Source organism: Vigna angularis, chromosome 1 (assembly GCF_016808095.1).
Source record: "Vigna angularis cultivar LongXiaoDou No.4 chromosome 1, ASM1680809v1, whole genome shotgun sequence".
In the NCBI taxonomy this organism is placed as follows: Eukaryota; Viridiplantae; Streptophyta; class Magnoliopsida; order Fabales; family Fabaceae; genus Vigna; species Vigna angularis.
In genome coordinates this window covers 56383172-56402483 of record NC_068970.1, presented here as the reverse complement: position 1 = coordinate 56402483, position 19312 = coordinate 56383172, and the positions used below count along the sequence as shown (strand labels likewise).

At 32.1% G+C, this 19312-nt stretch overlaps 2 protein-coding genes across 3 annotated transcripts; one reads left to right on the top strand and one right to left on the bottom strand.

The window, feature by feature from the left end:
• Positions 1–3831: 3831 nt before the first annotated feature.
• LOC108323724 (uncharacterized) lies at positions 3832–7934 on the top strand. The gene is made up of 10 exons (XM_017556316.2): positions 3832–4054; positions 4125–4229; positions 4372–4437; positions 4707–4880; positions 4965–5075; positions 5353–5424; positions 6476–6559; positions 6661–6761; positions 7071–7155; positions 7347–7934. The coding sequence occupies exons 1-10, from the start codon at positions 3977–3979 to the stop codon at positions 7743–7745; spliced, it is 1275 nt and encodes a 424-aa protein (XP_017411805.1). The 5' UTR covers positions 3832–3976; the 3' UTR covers positions 7746–7934.
• A 4703-nt stretch (positions 7935–12637) lies between these two features.
• Positions 12638–18608, bottom strand: LOC108321987 (homeobox-leucine zipper protein ATHB-14). Of its 2 annotated transcripts, none has more exons than XM_017553921.2 (18): positions 17911–18608; positions 16626–16785; positions 16369–16484; positions 16203–16293; positions 16017–16112; positions 15800–15913; positions 15611–15694; positions 15345–15500; positions 15179–15253; positions 14989–15095; positions 14687–14876; positions 14362–14550; positions 14194–14274; positions 13971–14105; positions 13518–13843; positions 13219–13330; positions 12986–13135; positions 12638–12897 (listed from the first exon to the last, which is right to left on the bottom strand). In XM_017553921.2, exons 1-18 carry the CDS (start codon positions 18123–18125, stop codon positions 12751–12753), a joined length of 2544 nt encoding a protein of 847 aa, XP_017409410.1. In that variant the 5' UTR covers positions 18126–18608; the 3' UTR covers positions 12638–12750. The 2 variants fall into 2 exon arrangements, with proteins under 2 accessions (XP_017409410.1, XP_017409418.1); XM_017553929.2 differs by having other exon boundaries at positions 16369–16481; positions 17911–18607.
• Positions 18609–19312: the final 704 nt, after the last annotated feature.

Below are 19312 nucleotides of genomic sequence, written 5' to 3'. Positions count from 1 at the left end.
CATTTTGGTAATAATTGGCAAATTTGATGAAGAATGGACGTATACCAAGTCTGAGGAACCGTGAGACATGATGATAATCAAAGATTGAGGTTAGTGGTTATGTTCAGGGTCAGTTTGACTTGTGGTTGGGAGTGAAACATGAGTGAGTGTTGGGATGTACTTGAGGATTTGATTGATGAGCACGAAAGTGAAGGGTAAGTCTACTTGTTGTACCTCGTAAATCTTGGTTCTGATAGATGCTTCCTTTTGCCATATGTATATTGGAAAAAGATGATCTGTAGGGGAGGTTACAAATGTCTGGTAGGAGAGACTACAAGTGGGTTGTAGGAGCGGCTACAGTCGGTGAGGTATGGTACAAGAGTGAGATAGACTCTTTCCACTGTGGTATTATGGTACGAAGATGCTCATGTTGTTGTTCATGACGGAGATAGTCATGATGGTGGTGTATCTATGATGATGATCATGGTACTTTAGATACTTCAGGTTTATTATGTTGATAGTGGTGTTACTATAATGGTTATAATAAGTAATTAACATGGATGATAATGAGTGGATAAACTAAGGGTCTATGTATGAGATGTTAGTGATGACATCAAGGGTTAGAGATTAAGGATCGATGATCGAAGTTCAAGGATCGGAGGTCGAGGATCGAGTAATTCAGTATGATTGAATTGTTTATGTTAGAGGATCAAGAATCTTATTGTCATTACTACTATTTATGTGATGTTTGATTATGATTGATATAATAAGAAGGTATGTATCTTGTTGTGTGTTTGATTATGATTGGTATAATCACAAGGCATATATCTTGTTATGTGTTTGATTATGGTTGGTATAATCAAAAGGTATGTATCTTGTTATGTGTTTGATTATGGTTGATATAATCAACATGTATGTATCTTGTTGTTATGATTGTTTTATCGGTAGCTTACCCCATATATGTTTGTGTGTTTGTGTTTGGCAATAAAATTATGTGAGTAGATGATATTACAAATGTTCCAGAGGCATGATAAACTCAAGAGATGATGAGAAAAGCCTTAGGATTCAATTAGAACTATTTTATTTTACAAGTTTAGACAATATAAATGAAGTATTTAATTCGTTATTTTATTATTTGAAATAATATAATTGATAAGGTTTTTTTAAAGTAAGTTTCCGCAATATAATAATTTTTTTCCATTTTTAGCTTCATAAATCATGATGTTCCAACAAAACTTTTTTAAGATTAAGACTTGCGTTGGATTAAGTATCCAACACTTTTCCACCTTGAATATAAATTCAAGATTGTATTGAAGTACTAACTATATTTTCTTAAATGTTTTTTAATTAAAATTATTTATTTTTTAAATTTTAAAAAATCACTGAATGATTGTGGGAAGTAGAGCTGTCAAAACGGGTCACCCGACCTGGTCCACCACAGGTTGGTCACTTAGTGAGCCAACCCAACCCGGCTCATTTATTAGCAAGCCAGAAAAATTCGAACCCGGCTTGACCCACCACGGGTTGGTGGGTAAACGGGTTGGTTCACTGGCTCACTTAATTACAATTTTTTTTAAATAAAAAAAATTACAAACTTTGTATAATACAAATCTAAACAAATTTCACTCTCAAATTTCACTCCCACCATGGATGTTTAATTAATTTTGAAAATAAGGAACTTAAATAATTTTTTCAAGCAAAAATAAAATAATAAATAATTTTTTATAAAATTAAAATTAAATTTTAATAAAATAAAATTAGGTAGGTGGATTGGTGGTCCAACCCGACCCACCACAGGTTCAACCCGCATGAGCCGGGTTTAAACAAGTTGGGTTGAAATTTGACCCGCATAAAAAAAATACAATATTTTCTAACCCAATCCGACTCAAACCCGTGATGGGCCGGATTGATTCGCGGATTGTGACCTATTTTGTCAGTTCTAGTGGGAATGTATGATATTTAGAAAAAGTAAATGTCATTCTTCCATACCGAAACTGCACAAAAATATAATTCAACTATCAAAATAATTTATTTGAAAGTTATATAATTTTAAATTTTAAATAATTATTTAACCTTCTAAAACTTCGATTGATTAATTCCTTACACAAGTTTATAATGTTCTTAATTGAACATAATAAGATCTCGTTTTATTATTTAAAAACTTTAATTGCATGCCATAATACTTTATATAACAAATCTTTTAAACTATTTTAAAATCCACTTATCACCCTAATATAGTTTATCTATACTTTTATATAAATTTATTTATAAAGAGGATACATGTCTTCTATAAACAAATTTCCTTTTTCTATTTTATCTTTTATATATATATATATATATATAATACTAATTGGTTGTACATTTTTACTCATCTGTTAACGATAATGTATAAAGTTGTCAACAGTTTCAATTTTTTTATTGATTTGTTCAATTAATTTTTATTTTTTTAAATTTGATTAAATTTTTAACTAAATATATTTTTATTTTTATTTGGTAAAATTTTACTGTTTGTTGTAATTTTAGTTTTGGATTAAAATTTGTACTAAAAAAATATTTATATTTTATCTGATAATATTTGTTGTAATTCCAAATTTGAATTAAAGTTTTTACTAACAAATATTTATATTTGATTTGAAAATATTTTTGTAAGTCACTTTGTTTTCGTCTTTATAATTTAATTTTCTTACTAATTTAAATATTTTAACTTACATTCTTTATTTTATGTGTTTATAATTTTATAACTAAAAAATGATTTTCTTTTCTAATAATTTCCTTAAGTATTTATTATTTTTAAACATTTTTAGCGTTATTTTATGAATCACTTTAACTGAAATTGGAAAATTGTAATAATAGGATATTTAAAAATTAATATACAAAGAGAAGTTGTCTACGCTAGTAAATCATAATATATATTTATATAATTTTTAATTATATTACGATTATATATATATATATATATATATATATAATTATTTATTACATAAAAATAAACATTTATCATATTTATTATGTATACTGTGAGTTTACCGTTATCTTCCTATTGATTATAGCTCTTTTGCCATTGAAAATGTGGATAATAGAGAAATGATTCACTTCTTCGTCAATCATAAAAGAATTAAGTTAAGCTTAATTATTTGGATGTCACTTGATAAGAGTGTGTCAAATTGATTATCATTTTTAAAAAGTTTGAGTGTTTTAATTTTTGAAAAAGTATTTCAATTATTATTTAAAAAAAAATTATTAATGGTGTTAAGGTCATGTTACATATTAATATGTGATTTTTTTTTAAATTTATCTTATCACATATTCTTAGTATAACACATATTATTATCTTAATTTTAATTTATTTTTTATATAAATTTTTTAACTAATTTAATTTTAATTTTTCTCAAAAATAAATTATATTATTAATTATTTATATAAATATCATACTAATATTTTTAATAGTTTAAATTTAATAAAATAAATATTATTAATTATTAAAAATATCAATATAATATTTATATAAATAATAAATATAAAAATTAAATTGAAATTAAGATAATAAGAATTGTCATTCACATTACAGTGAAGTGAAGGACTTGGTATGGAATGATAATTTCTTTTATAAAAATAAAATTAAAAAATTAAAAAACTTAAAAGAAACTATAAATTAATACATGACATGCTAATAATTTCTTTTTTTAAAATAACTTAATTAAAATATTTTTTCAAAAGTTAAGATAGAATTAAAACTTAAAAAAAAATAAAAACTAACTTAACACGGTTAAACCAAAACGGAACCGAGTAAAGAAAAGCATATTAAAAACAAGGGCATTTTATAAATAAGAAAAATAAAGTAATTATTGAAAGAAAAAAGGATTAGCTTAGAAAAGGGTTTTTTCTGGTCGGTAAGGAAACAAGGTCTAGTGAGAGCAAGGGAAACAAGGTCTAGTGAGACCAAGGGTTTTTGTCAGGTAATATACGGCGATAGCCGGGCAGTGCAGTGCTGACGCCGATGGGGAGCACGGCGGTGGAGAAGACGGAGGAGGTACTCCGCAGCGAGATCGATGAGCTTCTTCGCCAACAACGCGAGGTTTTCTTTCTCTCTTTACACGGATATCTTAAATGTGTTGGATTCTTTCTAATGTTTGTTGATTTTGTAGATTACGGAGAGGCTTCGAGATCCTCGAGGTCTTCGCAGAGGTGCCTTAGCGGGGCCTGCTCTTCGAACTAACGGCGGTGTTCGCCAAAGACCCTTCATTCGCTCTGTTAGTATTTCTGAATTCCCTCTCTTCACTCTCTCATTAGGGTTATTTCCCAATTTCTTTATTCTTGTCAGTGTTGAATTTGAGTAGATTAATATCATGGTGTTAGATTTAATTGTATTGATACTTTTAATTTACTGTTCAGGGAGACAGGAATGATTCCGAAGATCAACCTCCTGCGAAACGTCGGCTTTCATCCACTGTGGTTAAGGTGTTGTTACTTATTTCTTGAATCTAGTTGTGTCTGCTTGGTACTTTGATTTTTAAGTTTTTTATCCTCTCTTGTCTTTTCGGGGCTTTATATTCCCATATTCGATTGTTTATAATGTGAGAAGTGGGGTGGGTGTGTTGCTTCAAAATTCGCCTGTGGTGTTAGCTCAGGGAAAAACATTGTTGTGGTGGGCCTCCCCCTGTACATCCTTCTCCCACAAGGGGAAATATAGGATGTGTTTTTAACTAAAGCTGTATTTGGGAATGAAGGTTGATGATGGTGAGTTGCCTGAAGATGCTGATGCAGGACAGGATGGAAAGGAAAAGGATTCAGCTATTGAAGGTGTGAATGGGACCGGTGCAGTGGTCCAGAGTGATAGGAACCTTATCAATTCTCACCAAAGTGGATGGTCTAAGAGAGATGGCAATCAAAGAACTTCCAAGGTGGTAAAGAGAAATGTGTTATCTTCCATGTGATTGTTGGTTTAAAGTTGTATATCTAAAACTTTAGCCGGTTGTCCATGCCAGGTTTCTGATATCCCCGCGGAACATGTTCCAAGGGTACTGCCAAAGAATGAGGATCCCAGTTTGGTTAATAGGAATAAAAGAATGTTGGGCCAGCTTCTGGGAACTCTGGAGGTATATGTTAAATTAGTTGCTAGGTTTTAGGACATCTCTATAAGCTCAAATATGTAGTTTATTTATTGTGCACATTTAAATTCTCTCACTCATCGCATTCTCTCAAAAAATGCTTTTAACTTGAATTTTCTGTCTCACACTGTTTTAATGTCACTTTTAACGTTCGTACGAGTGTTTTTCTGTTATGTAAGCATGTTTCTCTGATTTATTCATCAACTCCATTTGTTTATATTATTATTTCTATATTTTACATGTCCTTTATTCTGAACTATTTCAGAAATTCCGAAAGGAGGACATGCAACTCTCCGGAACAGAGGCATATATGCGAAGATCCAATTCCTTGCAAAGAGTAAGTTCTTTGCAGTACCCAATGTCATCACTGTCTATAAATATAATAACGTCCTTGAAAAAAAATTCAGTGAGCCTATCTTGTTTACAAGGTTATGTATAATTTTGAACTATACCTCTGGATAAATTGTGACTATCACCTTTGTTAAATATGATTTGATATTTTATAAGATACTTACTGAAACATTTTGATGAATGAATATTTTTAGATCTTTTTATTTTAGATAAATAATCATTTTGAATGTTCCTAATATATAGATTTTTTATGCTGTCAACTAGGTTTTGTTATGTTTTCATCTTTCATTAAGCCACTGCCTTGCATTGATAGCCGCAACATCTAAGTGTGTTCATGTGTTAATATAAGACATAGAAATAAATATTTATCTTTTATTAAGTCAATTCCTTGCATCGGTAACCACGGCATATGTAGGTGTGATCATATGTAAGTCAAGTTTAAATAATGCTCTTTATTAAGTTTTCTCTTTATCTCTGTCATGCTTGAAATTAATGTTGCCGTTGGCCACTTCAGATTATCGGACCTAGTTGCTGTTTCCCTCCTTAATCTATTGACATTACATCAATTTTTCACCCAGCCTAACCAAATTTGCCATCAATCTTAGTGGTTAGTGACAGTGTATGATGCTCAGATGACTAGCGGCTGGGATTGTAATGCCTGGCAATTGAATGGACAAGTTTTATATGGTCCAAAGTCCCAAAAAAGGCTGTTACAACTACTTTTAATGGCAACGTGTACATTCATGTGACTGTGATATGTACCTGAAAATGTAGCCAGAGTTATTGATTGTTCCAATTTAGTTGACCAAGGATAAAATTAACGAAGTAGTGAATCAGTGACTAGATTGTGGGTGCAATGTGCCATCATATAATTATATGAGGGATGTTTCAATGCAATACTTTATGTTATGACGATTTCAAGCTGTCTGAGCAACATGTCAATCACTGAATTTTTCTTGCCGCTTTGTCTTCTCTCGCTCTTATAATAGAATCCAAAGCTTCAGAATAATCTCATATACCTTGAAATTATTTCCTAGGCAGAGCAAAGGGCACGAGAAGAAAGTGAAAGGCTTAGGAAAGAAGAGCGTGAACAGATTGCTGAAAAACGAAGGAGAGACTTGGTTGGCTTTCGATGATAACTATTACTTTGCTATTCATAATAGTCAACAAGTTCCATGTTGATCCTCACTAACAAATATATTATTTCTTTTATTCTCATCAGACCCTTAGGGCTCGTGTGGCTGCTAAGACAGAAGAAAAGAAATTGGAGTTGCTGTTTCTTCGCTGGAGTGAGCATCATAAAAGACTAAGCAATTTTATAAGGTTTGTCCTATTCAATTGTAAACTAATGAGGCATGAGTCTATATCATGTAGTATCTTCCAATCTGGTCTAGTTATATCTGACATCAAATCATGTATACTATGCAGGTTATTTTTAATTTTGGTCCAAAAGTGTCCATATTCACATTTTATTCAGACGAAGATAAGTTTCTATTCATGTGCATTGTAATGTTGACTCAACTTGATGACTGGATGTTTCCTGCCAATTGCAGGATTTTAGGTAGACATGTGATAGTTTTTATTTGAACTTTTTCGTACTTCTTTGATTGATTGTTGCCTGTATGTTTTTAGGACTAAAGCAGAACCTCCAATCTACTATTTGCCTAACAAGCCCTTGGATGAAGATCCAACGTCACTTGAGAAGCGCAGAGAAGAGGTTGCTAAATTTAGACATTCGATTTCTCTTGGTCTTCATCTTAAAACATCGTTTTTGAACTCTATGATGTTATTTTTTGTTGTTAAATTGGTGCTTACGAGTGCTTGCTCACTACCACACTAGATTCAGGATTATGGCATTTTATAACATTATTTTTTCTTGGTAATATGTATACCCTTTTCAATCTGCAGGCATTCCTAGAATGGAAGAATGCAAGAAGAGAGGAAGTGTCTGAGTACCAGAAACAGATTGGGGAGCAGTACCTTTCCAATGTTGAGAAGGAATTGGAGAGATGGCATAATGCACGGAACGCAAGGAAAGCGAATAATGACCAGAATTTACAGGAGACTATGGACAAAGAGTTGGATACACACAGGCTGGAGCATGGTCCCAAGAAAAGAAAGATCCCAGATGGAAACAATAATGAAGATGATGATGATGTGGAAGATATAAATGTGGGGGAGGATGACATGATGGATGATGAATTAGAGGATGACTCTGGTAGGAGGATTGATGAAACAACAAAGTCGGAAGCTGGTAACGCCATTGCAGATCCTGCAGCTGATGCCGACAATGCAGAAGGGAAGTGATCTCGCACAAGGTCACAATTTTCATTAGTTCTGAGTTACATTGTTTTTGTAGTTTATTCCTTGCAATTTAAGTTTACGTATTTGGACTTGCAGCCTTTCTATTTTCTGGTATTAACCTGAACTTTATATATACACTTGTTCTCTTTGTACTGTTAACATCCTTTGGAGAAGGAGTTTGAAGATTTAAAAGCTTGGTGTAGTTTTCTTCACTTGGGCAATTGGTACAAAATTGAATTGTAGGATGAAACATCCCTCATGCATGAAGTAAATATTCAGATGGTGTGGTTTGATTCATAGTGACAGAAGTGATTTTCAGTGTTCTGGTATTAGTGTTTGGCATAGAATATTTTACCTTCAAGTGTGTAACTAACTAAAATCTCTGTTCTCTTATAGCCTTAAAAGTGAACATATATTTAAGAATACTCCCGTCATTGATTATGAAAATCCATGGAGTTTTTTAGTTTCAAGTATATGCTAGACATAGGATAGGATAAATATTGCTAATTTTGCCGTAAGAAAAATGATTTTACTAATAATTAATAAACAAATAAGTATATATTGCCGATAAATTCTCTTGTTTTTTTTATTATATAAAATTGGTCCATATCTTGATTAAACATTGAAAATTTGCACTGATTTTATTTTACTAAATTTTTAGAGTTGATATCGGTAAGATGAAATTTATTCATTCTAACAAATGGTAAAGATTGTCTGCATACTAAACTGTACACTTTTTTATATAATTGGTACATGCGCTCTCGCGCGCACACACAAAAATAATAATAATAACAGGCTATAGAATGAGCAGAAACTTCGAAAGCAAAACACGATCAAGTTATAAAGTCATTTTGAGATTCCATTAAAAAAAAGCAATCACAAAACTTGTTTATTCATCCATCATTAATTACACCATAAGCTCTCTTTTGATATAAACATGATCAATCCGCGAAATAGTTTTTTTAATAAAAATCTTAAAACTTAAAATATTTGATGTTACACACTTCTTTCAATTTCAATATTGGAAAACCCTAGTCTCAAAAGCTCAGTGAAAGGGGGTATAAATTAGGCAAATGGATAATTGAAAGAGAAGAAGGAATTTACGTACCTACGATTCTCAAAGTAATAAATATCCCTTGAAGAGGAATTACATTGAAAGGCAATCAAAATCACATAGTTGGTTAGACAACCTTTTCTTCTGTTGTTCCTTTCGAGCATTGGGAAAACATTAAGGTTCATTCCACTCCGAAAAAACAGATGTTTGTTGTCCTCAACTTTGATCTTATTGAAATCCTTTTTTTTTTCTGCTAAGAAAGCTTTGCAAATAACAATAATTAAATTTCAAGTAATAAAAAAATTCATATCACTATATTTACTATACTCTATTATTAATCATTTAGACAGTGATAAAGATTTGAACCTATTTGTTATATATTTTAAAAAAAATCCAATTAAAACTACTTAAAATCTAATGATCTAATTAAAATTTTAGAACAAATATGAGATCGAATCGAATGTTTAAACCATCATTTTATAAGATACAATGTTTCCTTCATTCAACAATTCATGTGACAACAAATGTAGGTTTAATTATCTAAAATATTAAATTAATAATATTCTCACTTTGAAGCACATTTTTTTTTCCATTTGTCTTAAAATTATTTATCTATTTTAAAAAAATAACATATGTATTGAAAAGTATATATATATATATATATATATATATATATATATATATATATATATATATATATATATATATATATATAATGTTGTTTTTAAGTTTATATAAAAAGAATATTAAATCTTAGACACAGTAGATGAAGGGAACAAATTTTTAGCCGTGAGCATATTAAATTTCAATGTCTATTCAATATAGCATAAAACTCCCATTGGTCAAGTGAAATCATTATATTTTACCATTTTGAAGAATAGGAACACCAACTTTAAATCTTCATATATGAGGAATCCATAATCAAATATCACAAGCGACAATAACTAATTTAATATCGTGATATTGCAATTATAATACATAAAGTCAACATGTATAAATATAATAACATTGTTTGTTTATTTAAAATTTGCAATTATATTCATTCAATAAAATAATATTACGTTACATTTTCCTCATATTTGTTTTTTCTTTTACAACCTCTATGGCAGTAGTTATGCAATTTTTTTTTATATTATATAAGTATTTGATTAATATGAATGATATTTTCTGAACATGTTGTGCTCTATGGTGAGAAGTATGCTGAAAGAGAAGTCGATTCCATCTTAATCTTTGGGAGAATCTATGGTTAGAAAATATTTATAACCGTGAATGGATGAATGAGCAACTAGAACCCATATGTCTACATGAGAAACTTTCTTTCAAATATTTGTCTACCTGATTCTTTGATGGTTGATACATGAGAAGAATTTGAGAAAAAAACGTTTACAACAAATATATGACAAGATTTAATAAATACGTCTAATTGAATCTTATAATATTATATGAAAAAGAAAATTTATAAATTATAAATTATAAATATAACTGAAAAGTTTAGAAAATTAAAAAAATAATAATTTTATTTTTAATTTTATAAATTATTTTTTCGTGATATACCTAGATCAATTATTTTTTAGTAATTCATGCAATTATACACAAACATCTGAATTTCTAGTTTCTTTTAGGATCTTCTTAATGTGTAATTAAAAATATTTTTTCAACAACTTAAATCCACATCTGAATCTATTTTCACATAAAACATAAAATGTATCTCTAAAATTATCAACAAGGGAAATAACAATTTGAGTTGCATTAAGTCACATGCGACTCAACCAAAAACACACTATTTAACTCTAAAAAGAGATAGAGAAAAAAACTTATTTTATAAACGATTTTGATTAAATAAAATTGGAGTATTCTCCATTATAATTTAAATGATAAACCCTGATAAAAAAAATGAAATATAAGTTTTATCTTAAAAACAATTCTTCTTTAAATTAATATTTTCATCTTAAATTCGCTCACGAAATATAAGAAGGATTTATGCCATCTAAAATATTATCCACTATAAAATCTAAAACTTTTATTACAATTTTATTCTTTAAAAACCGTTTTCAAAATTTAAAAATATATATTTAAATTACTCCTAGGTTGAATTTATAAACACATATAAAATTATTTTAAAAATAAATATCAGTAGATATTGGAGCAATAAAATTGACTTGAGAAAAGTCTTGAAAACAGTGAAAAAGTAGAGAAATGATGAGACAGCACAAGAGAAGCATCCTACCCCACACTTTTTCATCTCTTCTTCTCCACTGCTTTCATTTCTTTTCATAAGTCTTTTGAAACCTCCATGCAAACCTGCAACACAACCATTTTCAACCTCTCTCAAATCTATGCATATATATATATATATAGAAAGTATACAATAACAATAAGTAAAGAAAGTTTTAATATAATAATTTATCAATAAGTTAAATATTTTAATTTAATTTATTTACCTACAGGATCTACAAAATTCTAAACATAAAAATATTAAACATGTATAAGTGAATTAGCAACATTTAAATAAAAAATAGGAAAAAAGTTGCAGCATCTAAATAAATAAAAAAGTTAAGAAAAAGAGAAGAAAAGCATGAGCATGATGAGTGAGAAATTGGAGTTACCTAAATGTCTATACTCTCTGTATGTAGTGTTGTGGAAAGTTTAGTGCGAAAATGGTAATGCCCATGCTGTGTGTAATTATTGAAATAAAGGTAAAATCATGAATTTTGGCGTGAATTGGATATCATATGCTCAGAATTTCACAGTCTTGATTTGACTACATAGATAAGAGTAATAATGATATCTATACATCTTAAATTTCTCTTCTTCTTTTTGTCCATATCAATTAATTAGGTTATGCTGTCATTTCTGTTATCTCTTTTAGTTTTTAATTTTAATTTTCAAAATTTTAAGAAAAATGTGGTAATTTGCAAGATTATGGGAGGATTCTATTGCCTCCACAATTTCATAAGTCAAATTCATCCCAAGGACTATGGAAAAGCTATATAAACAATTGTTATATAAATTGTAAAAATAGTATGAGAAAAAAAAAAGTGCATGTACATTTTGTAATAAGTTAACCAAAGTGATGAATTGATTTCTAACTTTTATTTATTTTGACTGAAACAAATGGGTAAATTGCATAAAAAATAAATCGTTTAAAAAATTGAATTGAACTCTTATTTTAATTTAGTTTTAAAAGTTAAATTATTCTTGAATAAAACTAAATTAAAGAGCAATTGAAATACATGCTTTAATAGTTATAAGCAATTCACTTTTACAGTGTAGTTGTGGTTACTTTTATCAAATTACATTTAGATTTCAATTTAGTTTTACACATTAATTAATTCTAGGGAAAAACATCATAGAAAAATAATTAAATTTTAATATAGTTCTAGGCCTCTAAAGAATCTTGTTCAAGTGGGTTCACATCAATTGTCTAGAGAAAGAATAGTGAGAGAAAAGTGGATTTAGTGGGATACTTATAATAGAAATACAAACCATAAAATGATAGAAAGTTGGTCATAAAACACTCTTTATAAGACCTCACTCATAACATTGATTTCTGTTCAGACAAAGGCACACTTCACAAACAAGTAAAACACAATCATAACAATGCAATACCTCCTTTTCGGTCATGCTTTTACTCAAACTACATTAAATTTACGAAATTTACTAAACATGTATCTTATTACTTGTAAAAGCTGTTTAAAAATAAAATATTATCCCACATATGTGTGTATGAGAGAGAGAGATTGTATGAAATGATTCATAGAAGTTGTGTACATAAATCATAATGCCATTGAGTTGAATTAATAACCAAATGCAGATATCAATGGCAGATAAAAACCAAGTGTTGATGAAATCCAGACATTAGATACTACGTTGTTGTGACTATATCTGAGTACAGTAGTTGACATAAATTAGTAGATGTAATAATATAAGTATCTGAATGATAGTTTGTTCCCGTTAGACAAAAGACCAGTTCATGAACACAAAGGCAAGGCAGTGATTGGAATCATTATCATCCAAAACTTTGCATGCAATGGCCTGCTCATAGGACACTGGTCGATTCATACTTGATACACATATTCCAGCTGGAAGATATGCAAACCCCTGAAATGAAAAAAAAAAATCAGATAAGCACAAATTATAAGACTAAAAAGGAATAAACAGACAAGTAGTTTACTAGGGGATTGATTACCTGTTGCATTATCTTGGAGAACTCGATGCAGAGAAGCTTCCTGCCAGATTCATCAAGAACTTTATCCAGCATTATGTCTTGAAGAGCAACAAGAGTGGTTTCAAGCATATCAAGTCCAGCTTGGTTGGCAAAGGTGAAAACTGGAGATGCCTGCATGATTAATGGAGTTTGTTGAGTTCAAGACAAGTTCTTCCCGAAGAAAGATATTATATAAAGAGGCAGAGAGTGATTACATTAGTTTTTACAGAACAGCATAATATTGCATCTGAATGGTGCCAAAGTAGCTTCAAGATTGCATCACCAGATGTGGACTCAACTCTGAAAAGGTCTGTGCAGGTGTGAAGCCTGAAAGAAACAATCTTTATTGCATCAGACCAGTCAAATGAGTTTAATTTATCTTAAAATAAGCCTTTTCCAGACAATAACAGAACACGGTTAATTCATAAATTTTATCACATTTTTAGGTGTACTTTTACTGACCCTGAAGACTAATCAAGACAAGAAAATCAAATGAAGCATATGAAAATTAGACCTGTAGCTTCTGTAGATCCATCTTGCCAAGGTAAGAGCTTCTGGGGGACCAGTAAGTGACTTTGGCCCTAACTCTGTACTGAGCCGAGAGGGTGCAATTGCCATGGCAACCCTCTGAACTGATCTCACAACATTGCGCACATATTGGCGAGCCATAACAGCCACATTGTCCCGCAAATGGTTCTCAAAAGTAAACTGGAATGCAATTGTGAGGACTGACCTAAGGTTGTAGTTATTCAGATCAGTTTCACCAGCAGGACGAGCATTGCCAGATCCTATGTCTAGTGCTGATGCCAAATCCAGTGTCCTAGTTGAAGCTGGACCATCCTGAAATCAACAAATATTCAGAAACACGTAATCATGTTAGACAAAACATGTTCATGAGTCCCTTCAAAAAGCTACTTAAGAAAATAGCAAGACCAAGTCATTTTGAAAAACAAATGCATCATCATACAGTTTTAGGATCCAATGGTATGATGCGGAAACCAGAAGGCAGTAACAGAGCATCATCTGCAAAAGACTCGTCGATAGGTGCAAACACAAGCTGTGCGCATGCTCCAATTGCATTTTCATCAACTCCACTGCACAGCTGTCACATCAAATTGCATAATAAGTAAAAAACATGGACAGAAACAGTAGCAATTCCTGGTTAAATAAGATAAAAAAAATGGCTTTACCTGCAATAGATACATATCACACGCCAAAGCTACATCATCAGGGGGAAATGCATTACCCTCAATTCGAACTACCTCCAAGAACTGCATCATTGCAGTGGGTGGCATGAGAATATAAATGGGAAATATAGAAACAAGTTTATCAATCATAAATTCAAAAAAGATCAATACCTCTTCATGCTCAATAGTATGAGCAAGTGGCAAAATGACCTGGCTGCTTGGGAAGCCACTAGGTCTTCCACAAGGAACTGCATAAGGACTAGCTTTGAGACATGCAGCAGAGTATGCATCAACCCCATAATCAGCCCACTCAGAACGATGTTCCCTCAAAAATCGAACAAGCAAAGCAGGAGGAACATTCTGCAAACCATTAATGTAAATTTAGTATAAAGGAGATACATACTCCAAATTCCAGAAGAGTTCTTGGAATTGATACAAGGTTTAATTTAGACAAAAATGATAATTTCGCATGAGTTTATATGGGATTATCATATACCTGCAGGAGCATTGATGCCTTGGCACACAGAACCCCACCTCCAAATGTTGGAAGCATGGATGTATTGTAATGGGAACCAAAAGACTTGTTGGGAGATGAGTTTATGGCTATGGTCACATCTTCCACCCCATCATTACCAATCGGCGACCAACCATCATCCACAAACCCATTGACAGCATCATTAAACCCTCTGAATCAAATTACAAACAAATAATTCGTCCATAAGAATTGATGAAGACAGAGCGATTAATCAAATACCCAACAACACAACGACCTCACACTCCAAATACAAAGTGTCTTACTTGCAAAGCCTTTGACTAAATGTTCTCAAGACAGCAGGTTGACGACCCCCACCATAATGAACTTCTCCACTTGATTCTTGTGCAATTTGTCTTACATGTCGCAAGGCCTGTACAATAAATTTAAAATTTTAATTCATAAATGTTTAAAGAGTTAAACATTTAAATCAGTGTTAATTATACGAAATCTCACAGCAGTGGTCAATTTCTGAGCTAAGAATTTTGAAGATTCATAGAGGGGCCTCAGTACTTCAGGAACACTCCAAACCTACATCAATTAACAAGTTAACATACTAGAAAGATGGAGTTCAAAGATATGAAAAATTCAAAACTGATTTGAATCGCATCATTGTCCTTACATCCAGATCAATGTGATCAACAATGTGAATAATAGATCCACCACCCTCACAGGGTCTAATTAGATAGCCACTAGGAAGCACTTCAGCTCTTACAAAGTTTGAAGCAGGAGGCCCTGTTGGGCCACCCGTTGAAGAAGTCAAAGACCTCTCACAAATCTGCAAGGCAAATAACAAATAAACAGTTTTGTCAAGACAAGTTTTTCCTATGAAAGAAGTCACGTCCTATATCAAGAAAAACAAAACCAAGATTCATCTCAGTTTAGTACCACAAGACTTCCATCTTCCAATGTTGAAGTATATCTTAGAGTCCAGAAGTCTCTTGCAGCTGCCAAGGTTGTAGGTGCATATGTCTGATAAAAATCAAATTCAAAATATCAACAGAACAATAGAGGGAGTGATTCAAAAGTACATTAAAATGCAATTCCACTTTCTTTTGCATAAAACAACCACTAGACCTGCATGTACATGAGCTCTATTGTGCCCCCATTCCCTGTGGGGACTACGCTTAATACATTGAGGCATCGACAGTCACGATACCATGATGGACGATCTTTGAGAATCTCCGCAACCTGAGATGATTTGGAATGCAATTAGGCCAATGAAGCAATGTTTCTTTGTTCAGCAAAGAAAATAAATCGTGAGTAGAAATGGATTATGATTAAAGCTAAATACCTTAGTGGGCTCTAGGCTCACAAGGCCACAGGCTCTTGCTGCTACCCCACTACAGTTGGGGGAAACAGCAACGATTCCAATAGAATCCGGACCAGGCTACATAAGAATGAAAAGCAAAAAACATAAGTGTACAAACATACGATTTATGAAAGCTATGGCCATGAAGAGTTATTGAGTAGGTCACACCTTCATCCCAATCATTTGAACCCAGTTGACAGCAGTTCCAGTAGCTTTTGAAAGAAATGCTGCCAGGGTCTCTTGAGCAATTGCAAAAAGACTGGCAGAATACAGAATTAGGAACTACTCATGAATGTAAGTTGAACAAATTTGCTTGCATGCATGGAGAACTTACCCAGCTGGGTTGTTGGCATCCCACTGGGGATGCTGAGTTTTTGGGTTTTGCTGTTGCTTCTGACCACTCACTACCACAGACTCACAGCTATTGTCAGTAGTAGTAGCAGACGCCTGCTAAGAAACCACAAAATGATATTCTTCAGCAACAACGAAACAGTACACTACAAACACACTAGTGTGCATAGAATGGCACACCAATGAATATTCAGAATGAGAATTTAGAAAGGGCAATCACCCAAAGGTAAAGTTACTAACAGTGTGTATTTGTTGTTTCATGTATCCATTATCATAAACCAACTGTGAGACCTGCTTCTGCAGACGGTCATTTTCTTCCATTAACAACTTGTTCATCGCCGACAGCTTTCTATTCACTGTCTGAAGACGAGAGGCCTCCTTCCTCTGCTTTTCGCGACATCTAAAGAAGAACATCGACAAGTGTAAGCAAGTAGAGTAGGTCATTTTTCCCATACAACAACAACATTGCATGATGGTCATTCATCGTAAACTCACTCACTCTTTAAAGTTTCCTAATATATATTCCGACAGGTCCCTTACTAAGCTATCATGTCCTCAAATCAAAGACATGTAAAATGAGAAAAACGAGAAGTGCATCTAAATTAGGATACCAACCAACCATCAGATCAAAACATTTTGCTTAAATTTGTCATAGCACATGACAAGTTGGAAACATGATACATACACTCACATGTGTGTGCATGCGTTTTAATTTTAAAGAATTAATGCAAGGGCAAAAAGTAGTTCAACAAAATTTAGAATGTACAGCAAGACATAAATTTCTCTCTGCCATAAAAATTATTACCTAAATGAAAACAAACAGAAAAATGAAACAAAAAGAAAGTTGATGGTGAAAAATAATTAATCTAGAGTGCAAAAGTCATAAGAATCAGCTGTCACTTTCCTTCGCCTTATCCATAACCAATACCAAAACTAAAGCCAAATGATCATATGAACATTTCTGTTAAAGCACCCTCTACAGAAACATCATGAGATGGTCTAAAACAAAAACAATAGAGGTCAGAAGAGAGCGGTTGAGAAAAATTCACCTACAAAAATGAACAAGTAGATGTCGTTATCTCCCATTAACCAGCTAAAAATAAGAAATAAAGAAGCCATTTTTATGAACAAAGAATGAAAAAAGATCGATCTTCACAACTGGGATATCTACAAGTAAAACGGCAAAAATGGAGTAACTTTTCATGTGCATCTTTCCTTCAAAAGGGATGCTCAAAGCTTTTCGAAACGGCAAGAATGAATATTTCTCTAAATTTGAACCCACGTAGCACATTTGGAAAAACAAAAAATAAAAAATATGCAAATAACAAAACACCTCTTATGACACCCAAGTTTGCAGAAAGGGCAAAAAAAACTCACTGAAGAGCAAGTATACTAAGAAAGAAGCTGAAAATCCACCTTTGAGCATTCCCAACAAAAGAAAAGAAATGAAAAGAACAAAGGGAAGAAGGGAGAATGCCAATCAGAGAAAAAAAAAACACAAACAACGACCGTTTATCTCCTCTACCTGCGATTCTGGAACCACACTTTGATCTGCTTTTGTTCAATGTTGGAAAGGATAGGGCAGTCCCTAATGAGTTGTTGCCTTCTGGAAGAGCTAGGCTTGGGACACTCCGCATACACCCTCTCCAAAGCCTCCACCTGTTCAGGAGTGTACCTCACATACTTGCCACAATCCATGAGCCTGTTCAATACTGAATCTCTCTGCATACAAAGTGCCATAACAACAAACCCAAAACGCTCTTCGATTCAAAAAGACACCTTTTTAGAGTCCTCTTCTTCTTTGCCCTCTTCCCCCAGAGAGCCTCCACACTCCTTCATCAGATGTTGCTCCCTCAACTCCCCTCAAAATCCAATCTTTGAACAGGGTTTCAAGAGTTTAAAGAAGAGCAGTGATGCTACTGAGAGAGAGAGAGAGAGAGAGAGCTTTATCTTGCTGCACACACCAATCTCGAGACAGAAAGAGATGGAACGAAAGAGCTTTTTTTCGTGTGGAACAGTGAATGCAAAGACGAAAAACCAAACAGGCACTACAAAAATGAAAGGGCTGGTTGGAACAGTGGTGGCTCCTTAAATTCACTTGGATTTTCTGCAAAACCGCTTTCTCTTTCTCTCTTTGATACTGTGTGATGCCAAAATGAAAAGCAACAAATTATATGAAAGAGAGAGAGAATGGCAAATGAAAGGACATGGAGCTCATTTTTAGGTCCTGCCAACAAAAGCACAGCAGAAGATGCAAAAACCAGATTTTCTTTGTTTTTTTATATTTTAACTAATCATGACATCTTCCAATTCTAATTCTAATTCTAAGTTTTCTAGACAATTTAGTTTCAACAACAATGTATCATATATTTCATTTCTTTTGTTTATTTATTTATATAATTAATTCTTTGATTAAAATGTAGTACTATTTAAAAAAATATAAAACCATTACAAACACCTTATAAATTAAAAAAGTGGTTGCGAATTAATTAACAATTTATCTCTTAAATAAACCAGACAAAGATATTGGAAAAGTACATTTTGTCCTTGGGTCAATTAAAGCAACAGTTGGTACAATATATTCACTAATTTAAAATATGAATTTAGAAATCATGATAGTAAATTTCAGTACAAACTCTATAAATGAGAAAAAAAAAATTGGTTAGAAGGGAAAGCCTTCAGTGAAAGTAAATGCCAAATTTTTAGATGAATATTAGTTATGAATCAATTTGATAAATGATTGTTACTTATAAGAAAATGGAAGAAATGGTTTAATGAGAAAAGGTTAGAAAGTGAATGGTGATGTGGTTTTATGATGCATGTGATGTAATGCATGTATGGTAGATGTGGATAGATGATATAAGAGATGGGGATGTGAGGGTTTAGGTTAAACGCAATGCAACCTAAGAAAATATTTTGAGATCTCA

Coding starts and splice junctions, on each gene's coding strand:
- LOC108323724 (XM_017556316.2), top strand. CDS start 3,977: ATGGGGAGCACGGCGGTGGAGAAGACGGAGGAGGTACTCCGCAGCGAG. Junction 4,230..4,371: donor AAAGACCCTTCATTCGCTCT/GTTAGTATTTCT, acceptor TTTACTGTTCAG/GGAGACAGGAATGATTCCGA. Junction 7,156..7,346: donor TTGAGAAGCGCAGAGAAGAG/GTTGCTAAATTT, acceptor TTCAATCTGCAG/GCATTCCTAGAATGGAAGAA.
- LOC108321987 (XM_017553921.2), bottom strand. CDS start 18,125: ATGGCACTTTGTATGCAGAGAGATTCAGTATTGAACAGGCTCATGGAT. Junction 14,551..14,686: donor AGGCATCAATGCTCCTGCAG/GTATATGATAAT, acceptor AATGGTTTGCAG/AATGTTCCTCCTGCTTTGCT. Junction 12,898..12,985: donor TCTCCAAGATAATGCAACAG/GTAATCAATCCC, acceptor TTTTCATTTCAG/GGGTTTGCATATCTTCCAGC.